The 23,382-nt window shown below is 34.7% G+C and overlaps 1 protein-coding gene across 10 annotated transcripts; it reads right to left on the bottom strand.

Annotated features, from left to right (window-relative positions):
* Positions 1 to 14,948: 14,948 nt before the first annotated feature.
* On the bottom strand, positions 14,949 to 21,835 carry LOC147489523 (uncharacterized). Of its 10 annotated transcripts, XR_015203038.1 has the most exons (10): positions 21,418 to 21,835; positions 21,247 to 21,270; positions 21,077 to 21,162; positions 20,862 to 20,987; positions 19,285 to 19,353; positions 16,107 to 16,211; positions 15,926 to 16,007; positions 15,768 to 15,840; positions 15,574 to 15,622; positions 14,955 to 15,199 (listed from the first exon to the last, which is right to left on the bottom strand). XR_015203038.1 is itself a non-coding variant. In XM_086574974.1 (9 exons), the coding sequence occupies exons 6-9, from the start codon at positions 16,182 to 16,184 to the stop codon at positions 14,980 to 14,982; spliced, it is 423 nt and encodes a 140-aa protein (XP_086431100.1). In that variant the 5' UTR covers positions 16,185 to 16,211; positions 19,285 to 19,353; positions 20,862 to 20,987; positions 21,077 to 21,162; positions 21,247 to 21,270; positions 21,418 to 21,835; the 3' UTR covers positions 14,949 to 14,979. The 10 variants fall into 10 exon arrangements, 6 of the variants coding, with proteins under 6 accessions (XP_086431100.1, XP_086431105.1, XP_086431102.1 ...); XM_086574974.1 differs by lacking the exon at positions 15,926 to 16,007 and having other exon boundaries at positions 14,949 to 15,202; XM_086574979.1 differs by lacking the exon at positions 15,926 to 16,007 and having other exon boundaries at positions 14,949 to 15,199.
* Positions 21,836 to 23,382: the final 1,547 nt, after the last annotated feature.

Here is a 23,382-nt window from a genome sequence, read left to right as displayed (position 1 = left end):
GCTAGAATCATTCCCGTGTTCATCCATTTGTGCCTAATATTGGGTTTAGGGACTCAAAATTCAACACAGTTTATGCTAATTGAACATTACAAATTGTGAAATTGATTAAAACTTTATAAATTCAATTAACAATACTTAATTGAATAATATAATCGATTAAAACTGATGAATTATCGACCAAATTACATCGACTCAGTGTATATCTTAGTAAGTTTAGGGTTTTGACATATGTATTCAACACAGTTTACGCTAATTGAACATTACAAGTTGATTAAAACTTTATAAATTCAATTAACAATACTTAATTGAACAATAATCGATTAAAACTGATGAATTATCGACCAAATTACATCGACTTAGTGTATATCTCAGTACGTTTAGGGTTTTAACATATGTCTTATAAGTTTATAACATATCAACACAACCAATCGAGATAGAAAAATCGTAATTTGATTTGAAAAATTGAATTATGAAAAATTAAAATCATAGCAAGTCTTGCATGTAATTGCATGTAACAAATTGTTACATGCAAGACTTGTCAATTATGAGATGGTATCAACACAAAATACATGTATGACCAACTTAGGGTTTACACAAATTATTTTGAATTTTCTAAAATTATTTGAAAATTTGCACAAATATCAATTCATTTGTTTAAAAGTATCAAAATTTCAAGTGTACCTCTAGAACGATGTGATGGAGTCATTTGGACTTACTGTCCCTCGATGTGGTCACATCGTTTGGAACTAACACTCGTCGATGTGGTGAGATCGTTTATGCTTGAAGTGTCTCGATGTGATGAGATCGTTCAGGACCAAAAATTTGATGCTGCTGGAATTTTGGCTCTGGAACGATATGACCAGGTCGTTTAATTTGGAAGTGAAGTCCTCAATGTGGTGAGATCGTTCGAGACAAAAAAACTGATGCTGCTGGAATTTTAGGTCTGGAACGATCCCATCAGATCGTTTGAGAGTGGATTTCTCAATGTGGCCACGTCGTTTAGGATAAAAACTTGGCAAAATTCATTTGGTTTTTTGAGACTTTCATATCCAAACAAAATCATATCCCTGTCAAATCCAAAACAACCAATAAAAATGAAGATAAATCTAAAACAACCAATAAAGATTAAGACAAATACGAAGACATCCGTTTAACTTAAAAATACATCAAGATCCACAATTACATATATCATATCTCATAATACATTAGACACCAAATACATTAAATCCAAAACAACAAATTTCCTATCTAAGATATATCAGCGCAATATCGTCCACCAAAGAACTTGCACTGGGTCAAATTGTATGCATTCATGAACTCGTCCCATGCTTCCTCTGGAATCGCAGTCCCACCCAATTGAAGTCCCTTTTTAAGCAAGCGAGTAGTTTCATCGATGATGGGGTGCTGCCAAAATTAAAATGCAAAACTACATTAGTATATACATTTCCAAAAGACCAAAAGAAAAAAAAAAAACTAAAGTTCGAATATTAACTCACCAGATTATGATATGGACGACTCTGTAGGGAGAAGTGAATAGAAAGATCACGGTTAATCATTCAAATATGAATTTGTTTTTCATACCAATACATATACCTATTCTCACACTCCCATGGATAAGTAGCAGTAGGCCCTCGATTTTGGGGTTGTATCACTTGATTTTGCCATCTACCCCAGTAGGCATACACAATACTATATTTCACATCGTAGCCGCGTCCAAAAAGGGTTCTCATCGAGGTCTTTGGTTTTGGGGGATCTAAGGGTACAAACTGAACCTGTCCCAACTGATGCATAACCCTAGAAACATTGTAATGCTCCATATAATATCAAAAAAACATATAAATCCCTAAAAAAAATGCTATTTCATCCACCGAGCGTGTGGCTCGGACATTATCATAGGGATACCATTCAACCTGTCAAATAGCATATGATTGAGGAAATCAATCATTAACCACGTACTCCAATAATCAATTAATAAATATAATTATTTACAAATCCAAATACTTAATTACATCGGAATAAGTCAAATCATCAAGTATCGCTCGAGTATAGTTCAATACTTCTGTTGTGTTAGCATAACTCAACTGAGTAACTGAGTACCTATGAGTACACAACATGCTCAAGTTATAATTAAAGTTTGGGAATGGCCTGAACCTCGGGAAGTACTCATAGATCTATGCCTAGATTAATATAGACACCCAGTTAATATTCTAATAGATAGATAAAATTAATATTGAAAAGAAAAACAAAAATACTCATACCTGTAGGAGAGTTAAATAGCCTGAAACACCCTTCACCTTGGCACTTGCCATAGTCCCAAGACCCCTGTACAAGTATGTCGGTAATGCTGCACCCTATGCGTAGTCTCTGATCTCGTTAAATTTCAAAAGTAGCCTCAGATAACAAACAGGAACTGCAGTTCCAGACATGTCGGTGAAGGCGGTACATCCAAAGAAAAATAAGAGATAAGCTCTCATAGTAAACTGCAACTCTTTCTGGGTTGATGCCTTCTTCACAACAACCCCATTTCCATCATGTAAATCTTCATCCGTCACCTTCCCAGCAAATTGCTTCAACAAGAAATCCATCCTAACTCTGGAAGTAAACTTATTGGCTTTCATCTCCGCATCTATCTTGTCCATGGGTATGCCAAGACCTTTGTGGAGGAGTTTCTTTGTCTGTTCCAGACTCAAATCAGTGTCCCTAGTCACTACTTTGCCTCTGATCGGAACTTCCAGGAGTTGGAAAACATCGTCCAATGTGATTGTCATCTCGCCCCACGGCATATGAAAGGTATTGGTCTCTGGATGCCACCTATCTAGAAACACAGAGACCAACACAGGATCCTGATGCCTATATACACCGAATACTAGAGCACATAAGCCGGTCCTTTGAAGCTCCTCATGAAAATTTGAGCAGTCTGAACACTCTCCGACGCTCCTCGATCTGCCTAAAACAACCAAAACTCAGTATGTATACACAAGGTTTCACAATAAAAAAGTTAAATACTAATAGATATTATATGATACTACCTGCCCCTCCCAAACATCGCGAGCCACGTGCACCGCATAGCCATACAAAAGATTTGATCCATAAGAGCCACCTCCATAATTTCTTCTCTGGAACTCCAAGTCATTCTTAGACTTTCTCACAATAGCCGGTGGAGGTATAGGGGCTACCTAACATCGTCCTCACCCTCCTCCTCCTCCTCCTCACCCTCCTCTTCATCACCCTATTTTTCTCCATCATCAACACCATCTTCGTCATCTTCTTCACCATCCTCTTCTTCACTATCATCATCATCATCAGCTACAACTACACTCTTCCCGTGATCCATATTTACACCTTCTTCATCTAAATCTATATTAAAATCACTATCCGTATCACTATTGCTTACATCACTCGGAATATTTTCCTTTCTTCTCTTTTTCTTTTCTAACTCTACACCACTTACAACTACATTGCTGGGATCATCCACTTTTTGATCCCCTCTACAGACTGATGTCGAGGTGTTATCTCCCCTTTCTCTTTTTTTCTCAGGCGCCTCACCGCGACCTGAACTACTACTCCCTCTACCTAACAACTTTTTAGCACCCGTGTAGAAAGTTTTTGCTACATTCTTCAGATTCTTTGTTTAAGGCATTGCTACAGAATAAATGGGAAAAAAAACAAGTATTAGTACATATAACAAAAGTTGAATCAAAACTAAATGATGCACTATTCAAAATTCAAACTCCCTTAAATGGAGGCATTACACATAACCTCAAAACAATGCTCTTTCACACATATTTCATCTGGCAGTAGCATACAACACATTTTTCTAGATTTATCTTATATCTCAAAACTAAATGAATATTAAAACATGCATGTTACATTTTTGGATCATTTTTTAAAACAATCAAAACATATAGTAAACTCGAAGACCTTAGAAAAAGCAATGACATCCAACTATAAAGCTTTTGATAAAAAAACTTATTACTAGATCGAAAAAAGTGCAGCAAAATTAAATTTAGTATAACGTCTCGAGATAAAGAACTTAGTATAATGTCTCGAGAAAAACAACAACTCAACTTAGCTATCAAAATTAGTACAAGGTCATTTCTTAACATACACATATATACCAAAGTAAACCAACAATGCCGCACTATTCAAAATTCCCTTAAATGGAGGCATTACACATAATCTAGGACTTAATAATATACATAGATTGAATGACAAAAGAAGACTCATATTGTCAACCGAACTAGCTAGATAAGATACAAGTAATGTTAACATATATACAATGTATTCAATGAAATGAATCGCCATCAACAAATGTAGAAGAAAACTGAAAGTTAGAACATTCTATCAGTGTGCCCGAATGAACATGGAAGCAAATTAACCAACTAACTTAAACCAAAAGTGCGAACAAGGTTATTACTAAAAGATATATAAAAAGGAGCACAGGGTAATACAAAGAACGAAAGAGGAACCGAAGGGGATTCTACTGTTTGTGGGTTAATTTCCAGAGTTTTCTCATATAATTGCTAATCATAATCACACACAATGCGATCGAAGCATTCAAAATCAAGTTACATTCAAAATCTGATTACAATTTAAAATCAATTACATTTAAGGTCTGTTTACATTCAAAATCTAATTAAATCAAGTTACATTCAAAATACAAAATAGAAAGTGATCACAATATAAAATAATCATTATAAGCTACTTCAATTACAATTTTCAAACAATAAATTACTAATACAATCAAACAACAAAACGAGATGCATTTACTGAAAAAGAATTGAACAATTGAGGAGAAGCTATTTACCTCTCAATAGAAGATGAAAACTATTTTGCTACATACAATGATTTCTTAACAATGCCGGTTGCCCAAACTCAATTTAGATGAGACCAACAACAATGGCGGCGAACACTAATTTGATTCAAAACAATACTTTGGACCTTCAAAACAATACTTTCAAACAATTTGGTGGAGTAGAGGAGACGGAGACGAAGGCTGGAATGTGTTAAACGTAAAGAATAAAGTTGGTGGAGTAAATGAGATAGAGACAGAGACGGAGAATGTATTAAACGTAAAGAAGGTAATTGGTTATTTCCGGGTTTTTTTTATCGGGCTTTGGTGATGGAGTCTGCCCAACACTCTAGGTTACGCCCAACACAATTACAGACCCCAAATTGGGTCGGGGTCTGCCTAACACAAAATGGGGTTCATTAATAACAGGACTCTTCTTAAGTGAGATTAACAGTTTTGTGTAAATTCCAAAGCCAAATATTTCAATGTCGGGTGATATATCGGACTCCAAAAACCGATATATATATCGGATATATATATATATATATATATATATATATATATATATATATATATATATATATATATATAGTCCTTCTCTTAAAAGTAGTTATTTAAGTTAACTTTAAAATAAATGCATAGTAAGTAAAACTTCACCTACAAAATGAATTTAAACCTATTTTTTTTTGTAGATATGATATACTTCAATATTAAGATCATCTCTACAAAATTTCGAAATTTCATTGGAAACCTCTAACATTGACAAAAAAAACAATTACAAAAATTCAACATTTCTAGATTTGTTAGATTTCTTTTTAAATATGACAACAATTTTTATCTATGTTAGAGGTTTCCAAATGAGAAGCTAAATTTGGGGAAGATAATCATTATGGTGAGTGCTTCATAACCACAAAGAATTTTGTTTGAATTCATTTGTAAAAATTTACGCATCGCATTTATTTTAAGTTTAACTTAAATAAATTACTTTTAGAAAGAATATATATATATATATATATTGGTGGATATATATGTTCTTTTGCTGATTGGTCAAAATTTTATTTTGTATATCCATATATCAAAAATATCGCATACTATATTGATATATTAATAAAAATCAGTCAAAAATTGGTCACCCCAACAAAATCAACTATCTATATCGGATATATCGTATATATCCGAAAATCCAATATATATTGGATACAAAATGTGTCCATATATCCATATTAGGTACCTAAACAACCAAGATATATCCGCGATATTTTATAGTCCTTGTTAAATTCTATAACCACGGTGAATTTGGACATTGGTTACGATGATCAACTTCATCGCAAGCATTTGTAATATATAGTTGTCACCGAAAGAAAAGCATAATTGTTTACTCAATATTTTTCTGTTTACTAGATGTTAATGCAGTTCTCTCATTTTCGAAAAATCTACCCAACAAGATTCTTGACTGTAGAGAAGTTTCCGTAGATTTTCTTGCCATCACATGTTTCCACTTTCCAGACAGATAAATACATCAAATATAACAGCTCAAAAAATATTTTTCCTTGTCTTCTCTTGCCTTTTTCCTTCATTGGATGGTACCTTTCAGCATGGAACATCTAAGTTTCTTCCCTCCAAAAATTACATTGAGTAAACACAAAATCTATTCGCATACATTATAGTTTCCAGACAGATAAATGCATTCCAGTCTCCGGCGAAGTTCAACCGTACAACCTGTATGTTGCAGATAGAGAAACCTATTTAGAATGGTAAACATTTTTTTTGCTAAATACGATAAAAATGTATTAAAAGTGATAGGGAGGGGGGAAGGATACAATGTTTATGGACTGCTAGTTCATAAGATTCAAAACTCACTCACTCTCAAGTGGGTTCCCTACGGAGGCTCCCATTTTAAAACCATGGGGGCTTCTCATTACAAAATACGCTCTCAAATTCATTTAATCTAGATGCACTTTGCTGCCAAATCAGCAAAGATATTAGCTACTCTCATAGTGTGTGAGATGCATAGCCTAGAAAATCTGTTCTTGCTGATCTCAAATCTGCCCCTAAGTTTCCAGTGAATAGAACCCTCCTAAATCCTAAGCCGCTGTGACCACTGCCGCAGCATCCGATTCACTACAAACATTGTACTAGTGCTCCTCAACAAGAAGTTCTAATGCCTCCACTAATGCCAGACTTTCTGCCCAATAGTTTGTATTAATACCCAAGTTCTAGCATATGACCTCGAGGAACCCACCCATGTAGTTTCTCACAGCAATACCATAATCAGAAGGTCCTCGATTACCCCTGGCAGCCCCGTCAATGCTGATTTTGTTTTGATCAGGAGCAGGAGGAAGCCATATACAAATTGTTGTTCTAGGGGCTCTTCGTAGTCTGGCTGACACATTCCATTTTGCTAATAGTTCGTTGTCTTGTACGCAATTGTAGGACACCATAAGGTTCCTGTGTCTCAATAGAGCCACCATGCCACCCACCACAGCAGCTGTCCAAATGTGCATCACTAGTGGACTTCTACATTTCATCTTTGAGATTGCTTGTTTGAAATTGCTAAAGCCCATTCTTGTTTTAAACTTGTGTGCTAGCCATCTCCATAAGTCCTCAGCCAGACTGCAACCCCACAACATATGGTTCAGATCTTCACAACTGTTTTTTATCTAGCTAAAGCAACTTCTATGCAAAGAAGTCGAGTTACTTTACCGTCCTCTTCTTGAGAAGGGAAGTCTACCTTTTTACTCCCTTTCCGTCTTGCTTTGAATTTCCACCATTTTGCTCCCACAATTAGGGGTGGAACTTGGGTCGGGTTAGCCCAAGCCCGATGGACTAAAACCCGACTTTTGTTGGTCCTGGGCTAACATATCAGATCCATAGTTCGGACTTGGTTTTGTAAAATGAAAACCCGACTCGATTTTAGGCTGGGTTCGGGTTAAAATATAAAAAAACCGAAAAATCTGAGCCCGTGCACATATCTATTATCTATATACTAAAGTAGAGACTTTTAAGAAAGATTTTTCTCTCTTCTAGGTGGCACTCTAATATGAGAGATAACTTTTTCTCTCTCATACGTGGCTTTCTACCATGCTATGTGGACTCTTTAGAGAGTTTGATTCAATTTCCATTTTCCAAAAGAGTGTCTACTTACTTACGATTAATATAGTTCTACCATATGGTTTCCTATTTTAGTACAACTCGCCCCACTTAAGTGCAATTTAAATTAGTCTCCACAAATTCTGCAAACATAATTATATTTAACTAACAATTATTTCTTCAAAAATATGAAAGAAATTACCAAACAAATTCAGCACGTATAAATAATATATAAATTATTTCCTAAAAAGTAGGAAACATGATCTTATTACCCCTCAAATTATGTACGTATAGATTTTTCTTCAATGTTGGAGTTAAATATCAACCTAAGCCATTTAACAAGAGGTACTATTTTAGTACAACTCTCCCAATTTAAGTGCAATTCAAATTAGTATGTACAATTATTTTCTAAAACTTAATTATTTTTAACTAGCTATTATTTCCCCAAAAATAGTTAAATATAATTATATTTAACTAACAAAGAGGATGTCGTCATAAAATTATAGGCATTGACACCACCAAAATAAATGTGCATAATGGGACTTGAAATGAAACACACTCATTAAATTCAAAGTTGTAAAAGAATAACCATTGTATTAAATTAAGCAAGACTTGGCACCAAGACATCTCCATCCGCCCCTGTGAATAGATTTTGATATTTCATGTTGGAATTAAAGAAAAAAAATATCATTACTGTTGTGGCCAAGTAACCTTATTGCCAGTTAAGTAACCTTTTGATCGGAACCAAAAATTAAGGAAATGAAGTTGTGTTGCCTAGCGTATAATTGAGTCCCGTTTTGTGTTTTCCTATTATATAATTTCTCTAATTGACTCAGAGAAATTGTGTGTTTGTCAAAAAATTATGAAAAAAGTCTAGAAACTATGTTCTATACGTGTCTAGGTTCCATCTTAATATAGAATCCATTTGACATAACATCACAAAAACCCTTGACTGGAAATGGGGCTTTTGCTTGAACTTCAAAGGGGCTTGGGGAACAGGACATATGGGATAGACTGATGATAGGTGCATTGGAGCATATAACACACTTGGTCCAAATAAATACCTATTTTGAAATATTGACAGGTGGCTAGAATACCGCTAGGGATGAGATCAACCAACTGTAACTTGGAAAAAGACCATAATTTATTCAAAATCTATAAGAAGGAAATAAAGAAGAAGATAAATTGAGTAGGGCAAATACACAAGGAGACTTTTAATTGTTGAGATGGCCAAAAAATTTCGAATTAAGCTATCAAGTTTAATATTAAGGGGACTGGGGGAGAAAAAAAAACTTAAATATTTTGTACTTATAACTTATAACTTATAAGTTCTTACTACTATAAGTGCTTGCTACAGTTTGTACCTACATAGATTAATTATGATGCATTTATGTGTAGTGTCAATAGTTGCTACCAAATGCATAGTAAAAACCTCTTGTATATTGAAAGGGTTTAACTAAAGCATCACATTTTGTGTTTGAATTAGATTGTAAATTTTTTTAATGTAAAATCTATCAAAATGAAGCATTTCCTATTAGGGAACTCTCGATCTATAGGAGAAGTTTAAATCTTATTAGCCTTAGGGAAATGGTGGAAAAATAATAATAATAATAATAATAAATTATAGGGAAAAATTAGAGTAAGAGAGACATATATATGTTGTATATATCCATCCATATTGAATTGCGGATACATCAATGATAGAATCATTTTTGATTGTTGAATTGGACTCCTTATGGACATTACCTTGCGTATCAATTTCCAAACCAATCTTTTACAACACCTTATCACTCAATGCATCAAAATATTGTCATGCAACCATTTGGTAAGTTTACAGTTACTTCGAAACAAAAAACAAAGTTAATATATAGTATCTGACCACCACATCAAAACATAAATAGTACTACCTATTACGACATATGTAATTTTGATGTCTAGAAATTATAGATTAATTTTATGAACAACACCATCAAAAGCACAACCGAACAAGTAGAAGACGAGTCAATAAACACAAGTGAATAACTAACATGTTGGGATCCTATTTTCTGAATAATAAGAAATAATAAATGGTTTCAGATTCATAAGTGGACAACATGCAATAATTGATTAAGTGTAGTAAGAGCACGCAAAGAACAAAATCTACTTACAATTCTAGAAAAGTATTACAAGAGATCAGCTATTGCGTGTTCAATTTCAGAGAACACTACAACAAATTGGCTTTTTAGCGACAAAATTTTTAGTGACAATACAAAAACATGGCTAATTGTCATTTTCTTTACGTCGCCATTTATCGGCTGTCTTATTTTTGATAATAAGTCTTTGGCGACGCTTTTTATGTTGCTGGAAGTCTTGTTCAAAATATTAAAATAAATAAAAGCTTTTTGGCGACGAAAATACTGTTGAAAATAACATTTTACCAATGACGGTGATTTCTAACGTCGGTGATGATAGTTGTATCCCGACGTTCTCAAAAAGGCGTCGCTAGAAGTTATTTTTGAGCGAAGCTATTTATTGTAGCCAATGGTACTAGTAAAAGTGGAAAATTAGAAGCACAAACACACGACATTATTGGCATCACAAATGGTTGAGTGTTTCCAACCACCCGTTCAAAGTTTTGGCATACCGCCCTATTTTTGGATATCTAGCGCTTATGATTTTTGAAATTATTGATAATAAAATATTAAAGAAAAATGAAAATGACTAACACCCGCTTTCTTTTGTATTATTCCCCCTTTATTTTCTTTTCAACAAAAAAGACAAACTGTCCACAGTTCCACTACCAAAAGAAAACGCACTTGTGTACCAGAACCACTGTATAGAGCACGATGAAATGGCGAAAGAGAGATGGGGTTTGGAAGCCACGATATGCAATTTATTATCCCTTTTTCGTTCTATTTTATAATTTGTAGACCTAGGGTTAGGGTTTTAGTATATGAGAAATGGGGTTTCTTTGTTTTACTCTATGTAGGCCATTCCACAACTTTAAGGTAAAGTTGGTTTTTATTCGGAGGAATTAAGTGATATGATTATTCTCATCAGGTATGAATTGAAAGAGATGAAAGTTCGACTACTTTGTTTTAATTTGAGCTTTATTTGGCACCATCATATCTTTAAAATTGTGCACCACTGCACCTTTTACTTGCATTCTCAGATCTAATCAATTAAAAAATAGTGAATTTAATGGTTCGTTTGCTCGAATTTGCTCAAGCTCCATCCTTTCTTCCTAACATTCCAGTTCTCAAGGTAAGACCTTTTTAGTTAGTTTATTTGTTTATTTTTATTGAGTGGTTGGTATTGTACTTGATTATGTGATGTATGATTTACGATTTTATGGTAGATGCTATGAAGTTTTTTATCTTTGTCCTGGACATAGTTCACATGGTTGATGCAATTTGTATGTAGGTGTTCTGTTTGTTTCACTTAGATTAGGTGACTAATCTCAATTTCCTACTAGGAAACCCCAGGCCATTTTTTACCTTCACATTTATTAGAAATTTATATGTATTTATTATTACTTGATTACGCCATCTTCCTTAAGTGTTAAGATACACATGCATACTGTCTGTCAATGCAGCATTTGATATCTAAGATGGAAGAGTATTAGTACTACTTATACCTAATGCTCATGTTTCATGTTTTCTTTTGATAAGTTTGAGTTGATATAATCTACTTTTGTATGAAACGATAATGTAACACTACTCTTTTAGGATCTTTGTATGACATATTACGTGCTAATCAGAGAAAGCTTTTAGTTTGTCAAGATGATAGTTTCCAGTTTGACTTCATTTGTAGACGCCCCAATTTAATTTCAACGATCTTTGGCTTATCATCTTGTCTGTATAACAAACTAACTTTTGGTGACTGGACAATGTAGCTAGCTTAAGACAATTTTGTCTTAGGTTTTGCACTGCAATTAGAATTTACATATTTCAAATACGAGGATTTTTGTGCTAGTACTTGATTCGCTTGATTGCTTAATAAGGTGTGAGCTAGTATTCTCGGAGATTCCTCATAAATTTTGCTGTTATTATTTACTTTATGTGTGTCAAACACCTACTTGCGGGAAAGTGGACTACTTATAGCATATTACATGCAAGGAGGGAACAACCTAGGGTATGAGACATACACTTAGTTAAGCTTAGTGCAATGCCAAACTTTAATTTGAAAATCTGAAAATAATTTGCCTTTCTTTGTTGTAATAATCTTTGATTAACGAAAGAAAGAAAGGAAAGGAGTTGATATTATGAGTTGTGAGTATGATGATATATAGTTGTAGGTATCTTTTTTTTGCCTGTTACTTTGATTGAATTAGTACTATCTTTTGGAGTTACCTATTCTTGATACTTCTCCTTTTATTGAAAGAGGTTATATTGAGTGAATATATGACCGCTTGACCCATTTTTCTTCAGCTAATACGCAATCATTCTTTATAAGCAAGGATCTGTAAGTGCAAACCTAGTTTTCATTAGTTAGCTAATTGATACATTGGCCTCCATTTTTAGACTAAAGTTTAGAGTTGTCATTATTGTGAGGATGAATGATTTGTTTTTCTTCCTATTGTAATCTCTTGGTCACTTGTGGCAACATTTGGACATGCTATTTCAACTCCTCCTCTGAAAAGATCAAGGTAACCCTGTGAGAGATTGATTTAGCTGAAGATTGTGCAATTGCTGATATTTTCTAGCTGAAATGGCTAATCTTGTAAAAGATGCTCAAAGCAGCAAATCCAAGACGCAAAGACTCGTGGCTAAGTAACATTCTAGTATTTTCTAAACTTTCTATACATTTTTCAAAAACAGTCGACGCAAAATCACCTACTTAAGTTATTGATTATACTTGTGTGTTCTTATTTTGCAGTGGTAGTGCTTTACTTATCGAGTCAAGTATCCATGTTATTGTTTCTTTCATGTGTTTATCACTTCAAATTTAGTTTGGTATTCTTTCGCCAAGTTTGAAGATTATAGTCGTGTTACTGTTTTTCGTTTTTAATTACTTTCAAGAGTTCTATGATTTTAGTTTCCCTTAAAGACTTCAAGCCAATATGACGTAACCGGGGGATGTTTGTGTCTCAGGCTTGTATGATGTAAATGCAGGTTATACAGGTAAGAAGTTGTGTTTTCTATATTAATCCTCTAGTGAGTTATTGGTTTATACTTTTTTTGACATGAAAAACAATTGAAATAGTTCACTCTTCTGGTAATATGACAACTAAACATTTGATATTCTGCTCATGAGGAAATCATTCACTATAACTATTCTTCTTGTTCTTCTTTCTTGTTAAGGCTTAAACCTGTGACTGGGTTACTTATTTCTTATTCTTATTTTGGGTTAATTCTAAGTGTTCATATCCAACTTTCTGATTTCTCCTAATTCCTTATTTTCTGAGAATTGACTTTTAGCTCCAACTGAGTACTAACGGAATCAAAAGTTCCTTTCTTTGCCCTTATCTATTCATAATACTTTTATGCAGCATGAAGTTTTCTCTCTCTATAAAGAGAGAAGTTGACATGGCTTGTGCAAATCTGAAACATATGACTCTTTACTTAAATAATAATAAGTGGTCTATGATGTTATCTCTTTGCAAGTCATTTTGTTGTTGTTATTTGTGGCTATGACGCTGATAAAGGTGAATTTGAGAGATCCTGCTAGTATCAGGTATTCAATCTACTGATTCGTATTTTGCTTGTTTTACTTCATAGCTTTGGTCTGCAGTAAGCCATATTATTTTTGGTAATGGTTATCACCTAAGAGATCCTTTTGATGAGGGTGGCCTTTTCTTAGTTGAAATGATTTTTTGAGTTTATCGTCAATAAATCCTGTAATATATAGTTCAACCTTCCGTTGAGGTATCATGGGATGTTTAGGCAAAAGAGAAAAAATAGGAGATTGGGGGACTATTATGTACAAACTGGATACCCATTATTATTTTTGACTCGCACTACACCAGAAATGGCCGAAAACGACGGTTAAAGCCGTCCTAAATTGGGATTTATGACGGAATATGTTGTCTCACAGATCGTCGCAAATTGCCCTGTTGTTAATATTAACGACGGTTCTGGACGTCTTAACGTGAATTAGAAAGACGACGGGGTAAAGACTGTTATTGCCGTCGTCAATGTTGCGACTTTAACAACCGTCGTAAATCACTTTTTAATTTTGGCAGCTAATTTTCAAACTTGAGACCCTAAATTGCGTCGCAAATTGTGTCTTAGTTTTAGCTTTAAGACATTCTTTTCCGTCGCATTTGCAATTTGGGAAAATCAATTATGGAGTCTGGACACCTTCGCTGGTCCCTTTTTTGTAGTTATTTTATTGAAATAATTTTTTTTCCCTGTAGAATCTAGTTTTTCCTGAATACTCAGCTAAATTCACACATGATCACCATTTGAACGACATAAATGATAACATACTAAAATATTGCATAAAAAAAAATTGATAAATAATATATTGATATTTTCCAAAGTTTACAAGTTTTTTGAGCTTTATAAGCGAACATAAAGTTTTTTTAACAATGTACAGACATAGTATGCTATACTTTGCATCAAAGTGAGTGTTGATGATTCCTTGTGGTCTCTGTGCACCTGCAAACACGTAGATGCAATCATATTATTATCGACATAAACTCTAAGCATCATTAGTTGAAACATCTGTTTGCATAAAAAGAATACCAAGTCAAAACAGGCAAAGTACCATACCACCTTAATTGTCTGTCATTTCTACAAAGGATAATCAAGTATCTACACTTTAAGGAAGTCTAGCTTCACAAGGAATCATTGACAACATATGCAAGTGAAAAAAATAAAGAACGGGTTTAGTGTGGAGTTATAAGCATCCTTTAAAGTACACCCCCCCTCCCCCCCATGTATGATGTACTCGGGCACTCGTTTCAGTAATGGATAAAAAAGAATACGGAAAAAAAAAAACACCATAAAATTCATCCGAATTCCAAGTGACATGGTACTTAGCCACCAATAATCATGTCCACTCATGAAAATACTATGCGTTCTGTAAGCATTACAACTACAACAAGAAACCAATGAGTACACTAAGAAATAATACACCGAAGTGGCCCAAGGTATTGTGTACCAACAATGTTACTAAAGAAATTGTGAAATCAGATTAGTCTTTGTTTTTTTATCAAAAAAAAAGGTAAGTTCTTGTCTAGGCTTAGGTACTGTCCTCTTGCATTCATAAAAAACAAGTAAAAATAGAATAAAAGGCACTATTGGAACTAATTCAGAGAGAATATTACCTGCTGGTGCAGTTAGCTTTGCGAAAGTATAACCTTTATGACCCATGCAAGTAGGAACTATGAGCCTGCTGAGGAAAAGTAGAATGAAAAGCAGTTTATAAGTCGCCTTTTGCCTTTTGTAGAACAGAAAAAGAACTTACCGTTTGGAACTCTAGATACTAAAGTTACATGAATGAAGCATTGCAAGCTACACAAATTAAATAAGCAAGTCTAACTAATCATACTCTTCCTAAAAACCTAAAAGCACAATAGAAATCACAGGTGGTGAGGAAAGAACCTTGAGTTGTTCTCTAACAAGGTACTCATACTTATAAATAGAGGGGATATCTAATAACATGGGGATCAAAGGATTGCAAAAAAATCAAACTAAAATGCTTCCTTTTGTGTATATCAAGCTCAGCAACAGCAAGACTAACTTGAATATGGAGAAATTTCGTACCTTGTAGTCTGCAAACAAACCCCAAAGTTTGAAATCCTCTTGCAAAATCCTAAAACAGAAATTTTGAAAGAAATTAATGAATACCCAAGAGATAAATAATTAATTCCCCAATATATACACAACAGATGGTATGCTTGGTGAAGACGATTAATGTCCCATGGTAATTAATGTCATGTCAAGTATCATCACCTCACCTTCACCTTCGAGAGAAAAAGAAGAGTGAACAGCTGGGAAAAATTGATGAAGGCAATGAAGCCTTAAATATGCCTGCAAAAGGAAAAATGACACGAGATGAAGAACCCTCACAATGAAAAAAAAAAAAAGTGTACTTCAAAATTCCTATCTTCATCACCTTTCATTTTTTTTTGGTGAGTCGCCTAGCCTTTCATGACTTTTAGAAAGTAGAACAAGCAACCTTGAGAGTCTTCTAGAGACTGAACGAGTAGCCCAAGCAGAGGCAAACAAGAATGTAAAAAACAAGAATGTGTACTAGTGTCACACAAATGGATTCAATCCACAAATCCGATCCTTACCTGGGGTAGCAATGTAGAGTGGTAATGCCTCAGCCAAATCTCCACCCTCCCATTCTTCTTATTAAGTAGAAGAAGCATTATCCCACATAATTTTTATTAGGTAACCTACATGACACCACAATAGGATGTGAACAGGTGAGACCCCCAAATGAAATGAAACAAGAAACAAAATCATATTTGTCGTTGTATCACTTAGACTTAATTATATGAACACATTATATATATTAGTATAGTTTAAAGATCAACGAATTGTAGCAAATGTTAAAATAATTAGACCAACATTCATGCATGCCTTGTATAATCTCTAATCTTTAAAATTTTGGGGATAGAAGACACATATATAGATCTAAAAGACTTCATGAACTTAAATGCTATAAAATGAAATTCTACAGAGAAGGATAACCATGAATTAAATGATTAAAGACACTAGCCTATTGAATCACTCACACACGATTTCCTATTAAATAGATAACAACTTGTATACTATCGTACTCTTGGCTGGAAAGGTTTGTTGACAGATCGAAGTCATGTGAGTGGAGGGCGACATGGGGTGGAATGACAAACGAAAATAAGCCAGTCCTCGGAACTTATTTGTTGTTGTTCATACGGAACAAAAACATATTAACAACTTAACTTTATCCGGACTTCACTTAGAAGCGGAACTTCCATCAACATTTGCAGGACCAAGACATCTCAATTGCTTTAGCTATACTATGAGCAATTGCTTGAGATTCCGCAACATAGCAAGTATCTACACCAATACCTCCTATGTATACACCAACAACATCCCCATCACTCTTCCTAAAGACGCCCCCAACCCGAAGTTCCCCGGATTTCCATGAGAGGATCCATCGTACATTGGCTTTGATTACTCCTGCAAGTGGAGCATTCGGTAGCACTCTATGATCTTAGGGGCTCTTCCGAAGTTTTATTCGGAGTCTGAAAGCATGAAGGGTAGCAAGATCCTGTGTAGAGTTGTCCATAGTGGTGCCCACTAACTGAAAAGCTTTATGCACTGACTTTCTAACCTGTATACAGAAGGAGGAACTTGCCGTTCGACCATCATAGAGAATTTTCTTCCTGTTTTTCCAAATAGCTACTAAGCTTGAGACTGCAGCAGCTTTCCAAAGGTCTTGAATGAGAGCGGCTCCATCTTTCTTCCTTCTAATTGGTAAGAAAGAAAAAACAGAAAAAACGACTCCTTGGCCCAGAAAAGGCTTTTGTTTCTACTGCACAATGGTATCAAAAAGTTGTATCTGATGGAGCCTACTTGCCCAATGCCATAAGTCCTAAAGGCTCTATCCAAAGGCAATGGCAAAGATCCTCCAGTTAATATCTGTAAATAGTCTTACCCTTGCACTTATAGGTCATTTAGTTCAACTCGAAGTTTCTGGCGTTGGATAGGTGGTAGGTGGGAAACCGGCACTACTGGGTCGAGGTCTCTAGGTCGAAGGATATCATGGCGAGTATTCAAGGTTTGCATAAAAAAGCAGCCACTCTAATTGGAAGAAGTACCATTTGAAAACCCATGCTTAGGGGCTTGACTTCGGTCATTAAAGAAATAGTGTTTACGGTGGCACCAAAATTTTAACTTAAATAAAAAAGGGTTTATTGTTGGGTTGGCAGGTATCTTGTGGATCTCCATGATCTTCTGCAGTCCTTTACTTGGCGGACAGTTGAGCAAGAGGAGAAGGAACGAACGACTGATAAGGAGAGAGAGGGACGAAGTGCTTGGGTGAGAGAGCGCTCGGGAATAGATTGATCAGTTATGTTATGGAAGGGACAGTGGCAACAAGTTTCACTAAGTAAAGGACTGCAGAAACTGCACTCCAATTTCTACAATGTTTGTTCATACCCAAAAACCTAATTCCCACTCAGAAATTCACTTGACCTGATTGTAAACCAAAGGTTATCAGGAAAAATCCTGATTGACCTTTTTTCACTAAAACTGTCGTAACTTCCTTTTTATAACTTGGATTAGTACAAGGTAAATTGGGTTTGGAACATAATTAAATTACCTACAACTAATGTTTAGACCATGAAAGCAGGTTCTTAACAGAAAATTCACAGAACGCGACCAAACACAGAACTTGGTCATAAAAATCCTGACGGACCTCTTTGTATTAAAACAGTCTTAACTTACTGTGTAGATATTAAAACGAGGTGAATCCAACTGTATTGGAAAGAAAACTTGCAGATCTAAAAATCTTATTCAAGCCCCGAGACCTCATTCCCAAGCATGATTTTTCAGGACTCTTCTGAACCGACCCCAGAAAACTAAACCAAGAAAACTACTGCTTACATACTATATTATCAATTCATCTTCCTACACATATATGTTATGACGAATAGAAAAGCATCATAAGATAAAAATAAATCATACACATAGTGAACATAAACAAAATACTAAGTACTCACTAGTTTCACGCAATAAGAATAGATAGCATATATATAGTTACTTGGCACGCTATGTAACCGACACTAGTGTCGGCACACACAACAACAAGCTAAAAACAGATATAGCGCAAACTGACTGAATGAACTAACTTTTCATCCTAGGTCACTATATCCCAAAACCCACTCTAACTAAGAAAAAATATAGCATAAAGTCGGACCGACAAGAAGCGCTTTTTGAAGTGATGCAAAGACAAGTCTTGTATATAAAACCCGACAAAAAAACTGCAAAGACTAAAAAACTCAATGGAAGATTGTAACTACTTGCCTTATTATAGATTATTGAAGGCAGAAATTGTAAATCTAAACTTAAAGTTTTTCTTGGTACTTCAAGCAATAAAAACGAAAAAACTCCACAAAGAACCATATGTTAATAAGACCAAAGATCGATCTTTGGCACATTGAGGAATGCCCAAGTCTTGAAAATCTTGACCTATGTAATTAGTGACCACTAAAAAAAACAACAGTTGCTTTTAAACTTTCATTACCAAACAAATTTGAGCACCTCCAAATAACTATAATCGATTTGTATAAACCTTAACATTTTAACGAATTAAGAATTGGGAAACAATAGGTAATGAACCCTAAAAAGACACTTAGACACCTAAATCAGAACCCAAATAGGCAAAGAACCACCAACTGAATGAAACTCAACATTAACCCCAAATTAAAAAGAGATAAAAAAAAAAGTATAATCCTAAAAGGATGGAGGACGATGAAGCACCTGTATTTAAAGTCGATCTTCAGCGTGAACAAAGTTCTACTTTAGCGGCTTCGCTCCTCCAATGAACCACTTTGGAACATGTTTTGTTCGATTAAGAGATGAAAATGAGATCCGATGAGAAAATTTAAAGCTTTCCAAGAACTTGCAAATCAACCAAAAAATCATCAACAACATAAAACCCAAACGCAAAAACCAATAGCGAGAACCATGGACCCTTATGGCATATTGATGACTTAAGTAAATCTATGTCTTGCTGAGCACTAGAACATAAAACTTTCCTCCCAAACTGCGTGATAAGAATTAAGAACAGGATTGGTAAAAACACGCAGAGTAAACTAGCTACTCAGTTTTGCAGATGAACTAGAGTTGGTTAAATTAATACCATGTATCCAAAAATTGATAGAGAACATACGGCTTATGCAAATGCCTAAGCAGATTAGAACTTAGTGTAGCTAACAAACAAGAACAATCAAATCTAATTTTCTAGATTAACGAGGAATCATAAAAAAATAAAATCAAGGAATATGAGTGCACTTAACTCTAGGCCTAATTTCAAAAAGTGTTAATGTCTCTTGTCTTGTCTACCGACCATTCCCTCCACATTCCAATACAACCTCTTCCATTTCCAACGTACATAGTGAAGCTACATCAAGTATGGGTAACCATGCTCACGCGATATTACTATGATGGGCACAAGTGAGTGCATAGAAAAAATAAAACAGTAATAAGTCAGGGGCCAACGGAATTAATAGATCAATCATCAATGTAACATGCTTTCATTATTTAAGGTAATCTACTTTAGAACAAAACTAAGTGAAAACAATTCATACCCATTAAATTCAGTCCAAGGAAAAATAAAAAGTAGGAAAATTAAAGAGGAAAACAGTGGATACCCCTTTATTTTTATTATCTTCTTATCCTCCCCCGGTAGTCTTCGTGAGAGGTAATAAAAGAATTTATGATGGTACTTCATCACTTGGAGCAGACCAGCTATTGCTTGGTTCAAGATGCTCACACACACAGTAGTTGACCAGTTATATTGAATGTAATTAAAGTGAAGCAACCTGTTAAGGATTTGTTAAGCACATAGTGGCTCCGAGCAACTTTCAAGATGTGAGAACTGTGCTACCAAAGGACACTACTACGATTAACTACTACCACCAATATAATGCTAATTGCAAAATCGAGGAAGAATACCAACATCAAACAAAGGGAGGGAAATACTATTGCTAATGTTAACCATCATGCTAAAATTGATCACTGCCAGTATACACACAGCTTTGAAATAAACAAAAGCATTGGGAGTGCAGCATAGACACAGGCACACCGCAGATACGTCATTACGTCGTTAACCCATTGGGAGTGCGCAGCACCAGTACCCCAAAAAATAAAGAAAACCCGATAAAAAAAAAAAAATCAAACCCTTCAACAAAGTTCGGGAACTTGTGAAACATAGAATTCCCAATGGATTTTCACAGCAATATACCATTTTAGCAAATATAATAAAAAAAGGCTGAAAAGTCGAGTATCCAAAAGCATCAAAACCAATCAAAGGCAAAATGGGTAAAAAGAATTACCTGCAAACCAAACTCGTTCAGAAATCCCCAAAAAATTTCAGTGAGTGATTGAGTAAAGGAGAAGCATCAGTAACTTCCAAAGCTAGAAGCTTGAAGCCTAAGGCTTTGGCTAGGATTCTACACAATCTGTAAAATCACAGGTCTGAGCTTTCAAACTACCATAAATCACTAGCCATGCTTCGAATTTGAAGAAGATAAATATAAGAATAACTAACCTGGTTCAATTGGTCGATGTGAAGGCAATCGACTAGATAGTTCTTACCCTTTTCTCATCCTCCAGCTTTCTCTTTGTAACCGAGATCTGAAAACCGTTTGCAATCCTCTTTCTTCCCCGTTTGCAATCCAATAAGAAATGAAAAAGAATGAAAAAAGGAAAGAACTTTACCTCAATTTGGAGAAGGAACTTTGACTTGATCCAAGATTCAGATACCCATTTCAGTTTAGTGAACAATACATCAATTTAACAAACAAAAATCAGACGAAAATACACAAACTTGAAGCTTTAAAATCATTAACTAATTAAATTTTATGTTTTGAAGAGAGAGAGAGCGCTTACAATTTCACTGAAGCTCACTAGCTCTACTTTGTGCTCCTTGTGTTCCTTGCAGAAGCTCTGAACTGTTTGTTTGAAGCCACCTTTGTTTTTTTTAGTGTTTCTCTCTCACTTTCCACTAGTGTCGATCTCTGGGGCTGTGTTAGTGAAAAAAATGAGCGCGAGAATGGAAAAAAATGAGCGCAATAGTGAAAGGCAGTGAGAACGAGAATGAAAAGCTAGCCCACCACCTGAGCGACGAGTTCCAGAACTACCTTTACCGTCGTGTATTTACTACACCAAAATCCGTCCCCTATTTTAGGTTATTTTAGGTTAGGTCAGTATACGACGAACTTATGCCATATGCGACGGTTTTTGCAGTCCTAAATTAAGGACGGTCATGACAGTCCTAAGCTAATGTCGTTTTTCAGCAATTCTGGTGTAGTGTCGATGTTGTTTGTTTGCTGATGCAGAGTTACAGAAGAGTGGCTTTACTAACACATTCTTTGTTGTACATTAGGCAAGGGTATAACTCTTCAGTGAAATAGGTTCAATGTTGCTTACTTTTACTTGTCTAAATAGTGATGCTTCCTATTTGTGTGATAGGGTTGGTAGTAAATGGATAGGATCAAGTTGCACTTTATCCTATTGTTACACCTAATTACATTGATTCTAACGTCTGATTACGGTATTAAGTTGTAAATTTGTTTGAGGAATACTTAGAGGAATGATTGCTACTGTACATTAACAGCTTCACTAGAGAACTTTATATTGGTAGTCAAGCTGCTCTTAGGAGTAAAGGGAGTTGTAGACTTCTCTTAAGATGTAAAGGAATGATTGCTTTTAGTTTTTTTTAGGTTAATATGATCATTTGTCATATCCACTCGGTGACTCGGGCAAAGGGTGCACCCCAAATTTTCAGACAATATTTAAAACAATGATATTCAATCATCTGGAAACCCGGGGTGCAACAAAACCCAATACCTTGTTATCAAACATGATATAAAAAAAACTAGAATCAAAAGAAAACTAAAAGGAACAACTCTTCATCACATTATTAAACTACAAAGAAACTAACCAACTCTATTACATCTGTCTCAAAACAAAACCGTACACTTCAGAAAAACTTAAACCAGAAGACTCCAAGAGCAACTCCAAATCACGTGTCTTCATCCACTGCACTCCACCATCTATGTTTCCAAGAACACACCCACGTTGCAAAACAAAGCAAATATGGGTCAGCAAATTAAATTTGCTGGTATGAGTAAGACTAAATATAAAATAGCAATACGTTCATATCTTTCGAATAAAGAAATATACTATTCAATCATTTCAACTTGGAAGACAAGTTAGTTCTGTATTCTCAAAACGGCATACAATTTCTTCCTAAGTAAAATTTCAACCCCCAATATACATTTCCAAGAAATCTCAGATAACAGTATTCATCATGCTAAATTTCCAAAATAACTCACAATATAATTTCCACTTACATTCAACTTATTACATACACATATGATAACTTATTTAAATATGAGTTCGATACACTTTACCATTAAGCCATCACGTCGTCTTAGGGTAGGACAACATCTCTGCATAAAAAGTTAATAAGTCCTACCCTCCTACAAAACAAAGTTAGATTTTCCAAACATAATCATTTATAGTATACATCTATTTTACTCTCACTGCAACCATCATGGGTATATATAATCTGGCATAATATATTGCCAATATTAACTACCATTCATATCACACCACCATATCCATCATATCACGCTAACCATATTCACATTCCTTCGAAAGAAATTATACGCATCATATCATAATATATCACCACTAGGGAGTACATTCATCTCTCATGAGTATCAACTCACACAAACCACACAAACATTTCTTATAAGAAATCATATATATCATATGCAATAGCTCCATCACACGTAAAATCAATATTTTACTTTGCTTATTAATTATCTCGTTGACTTATTTATTAAA

This window comes from Coptis chinensis, chromosome 7 (assembly GCF_015680905.1).
Source record: "Coptis chinensis isolate HL-2020 chromosome 7, ASM1568090v1, whole genome shotgun sequence".
Lineage (NCBI taxonomy): Eukaryota > Viridiplantae > Streptophyta > Magnoliopsida > Ranunculales > Ranunculaceae > Coptis > Coptis chinensis.
This window is presented reverse-complemented; position numbering and strand designations above follow the sequence as displayed.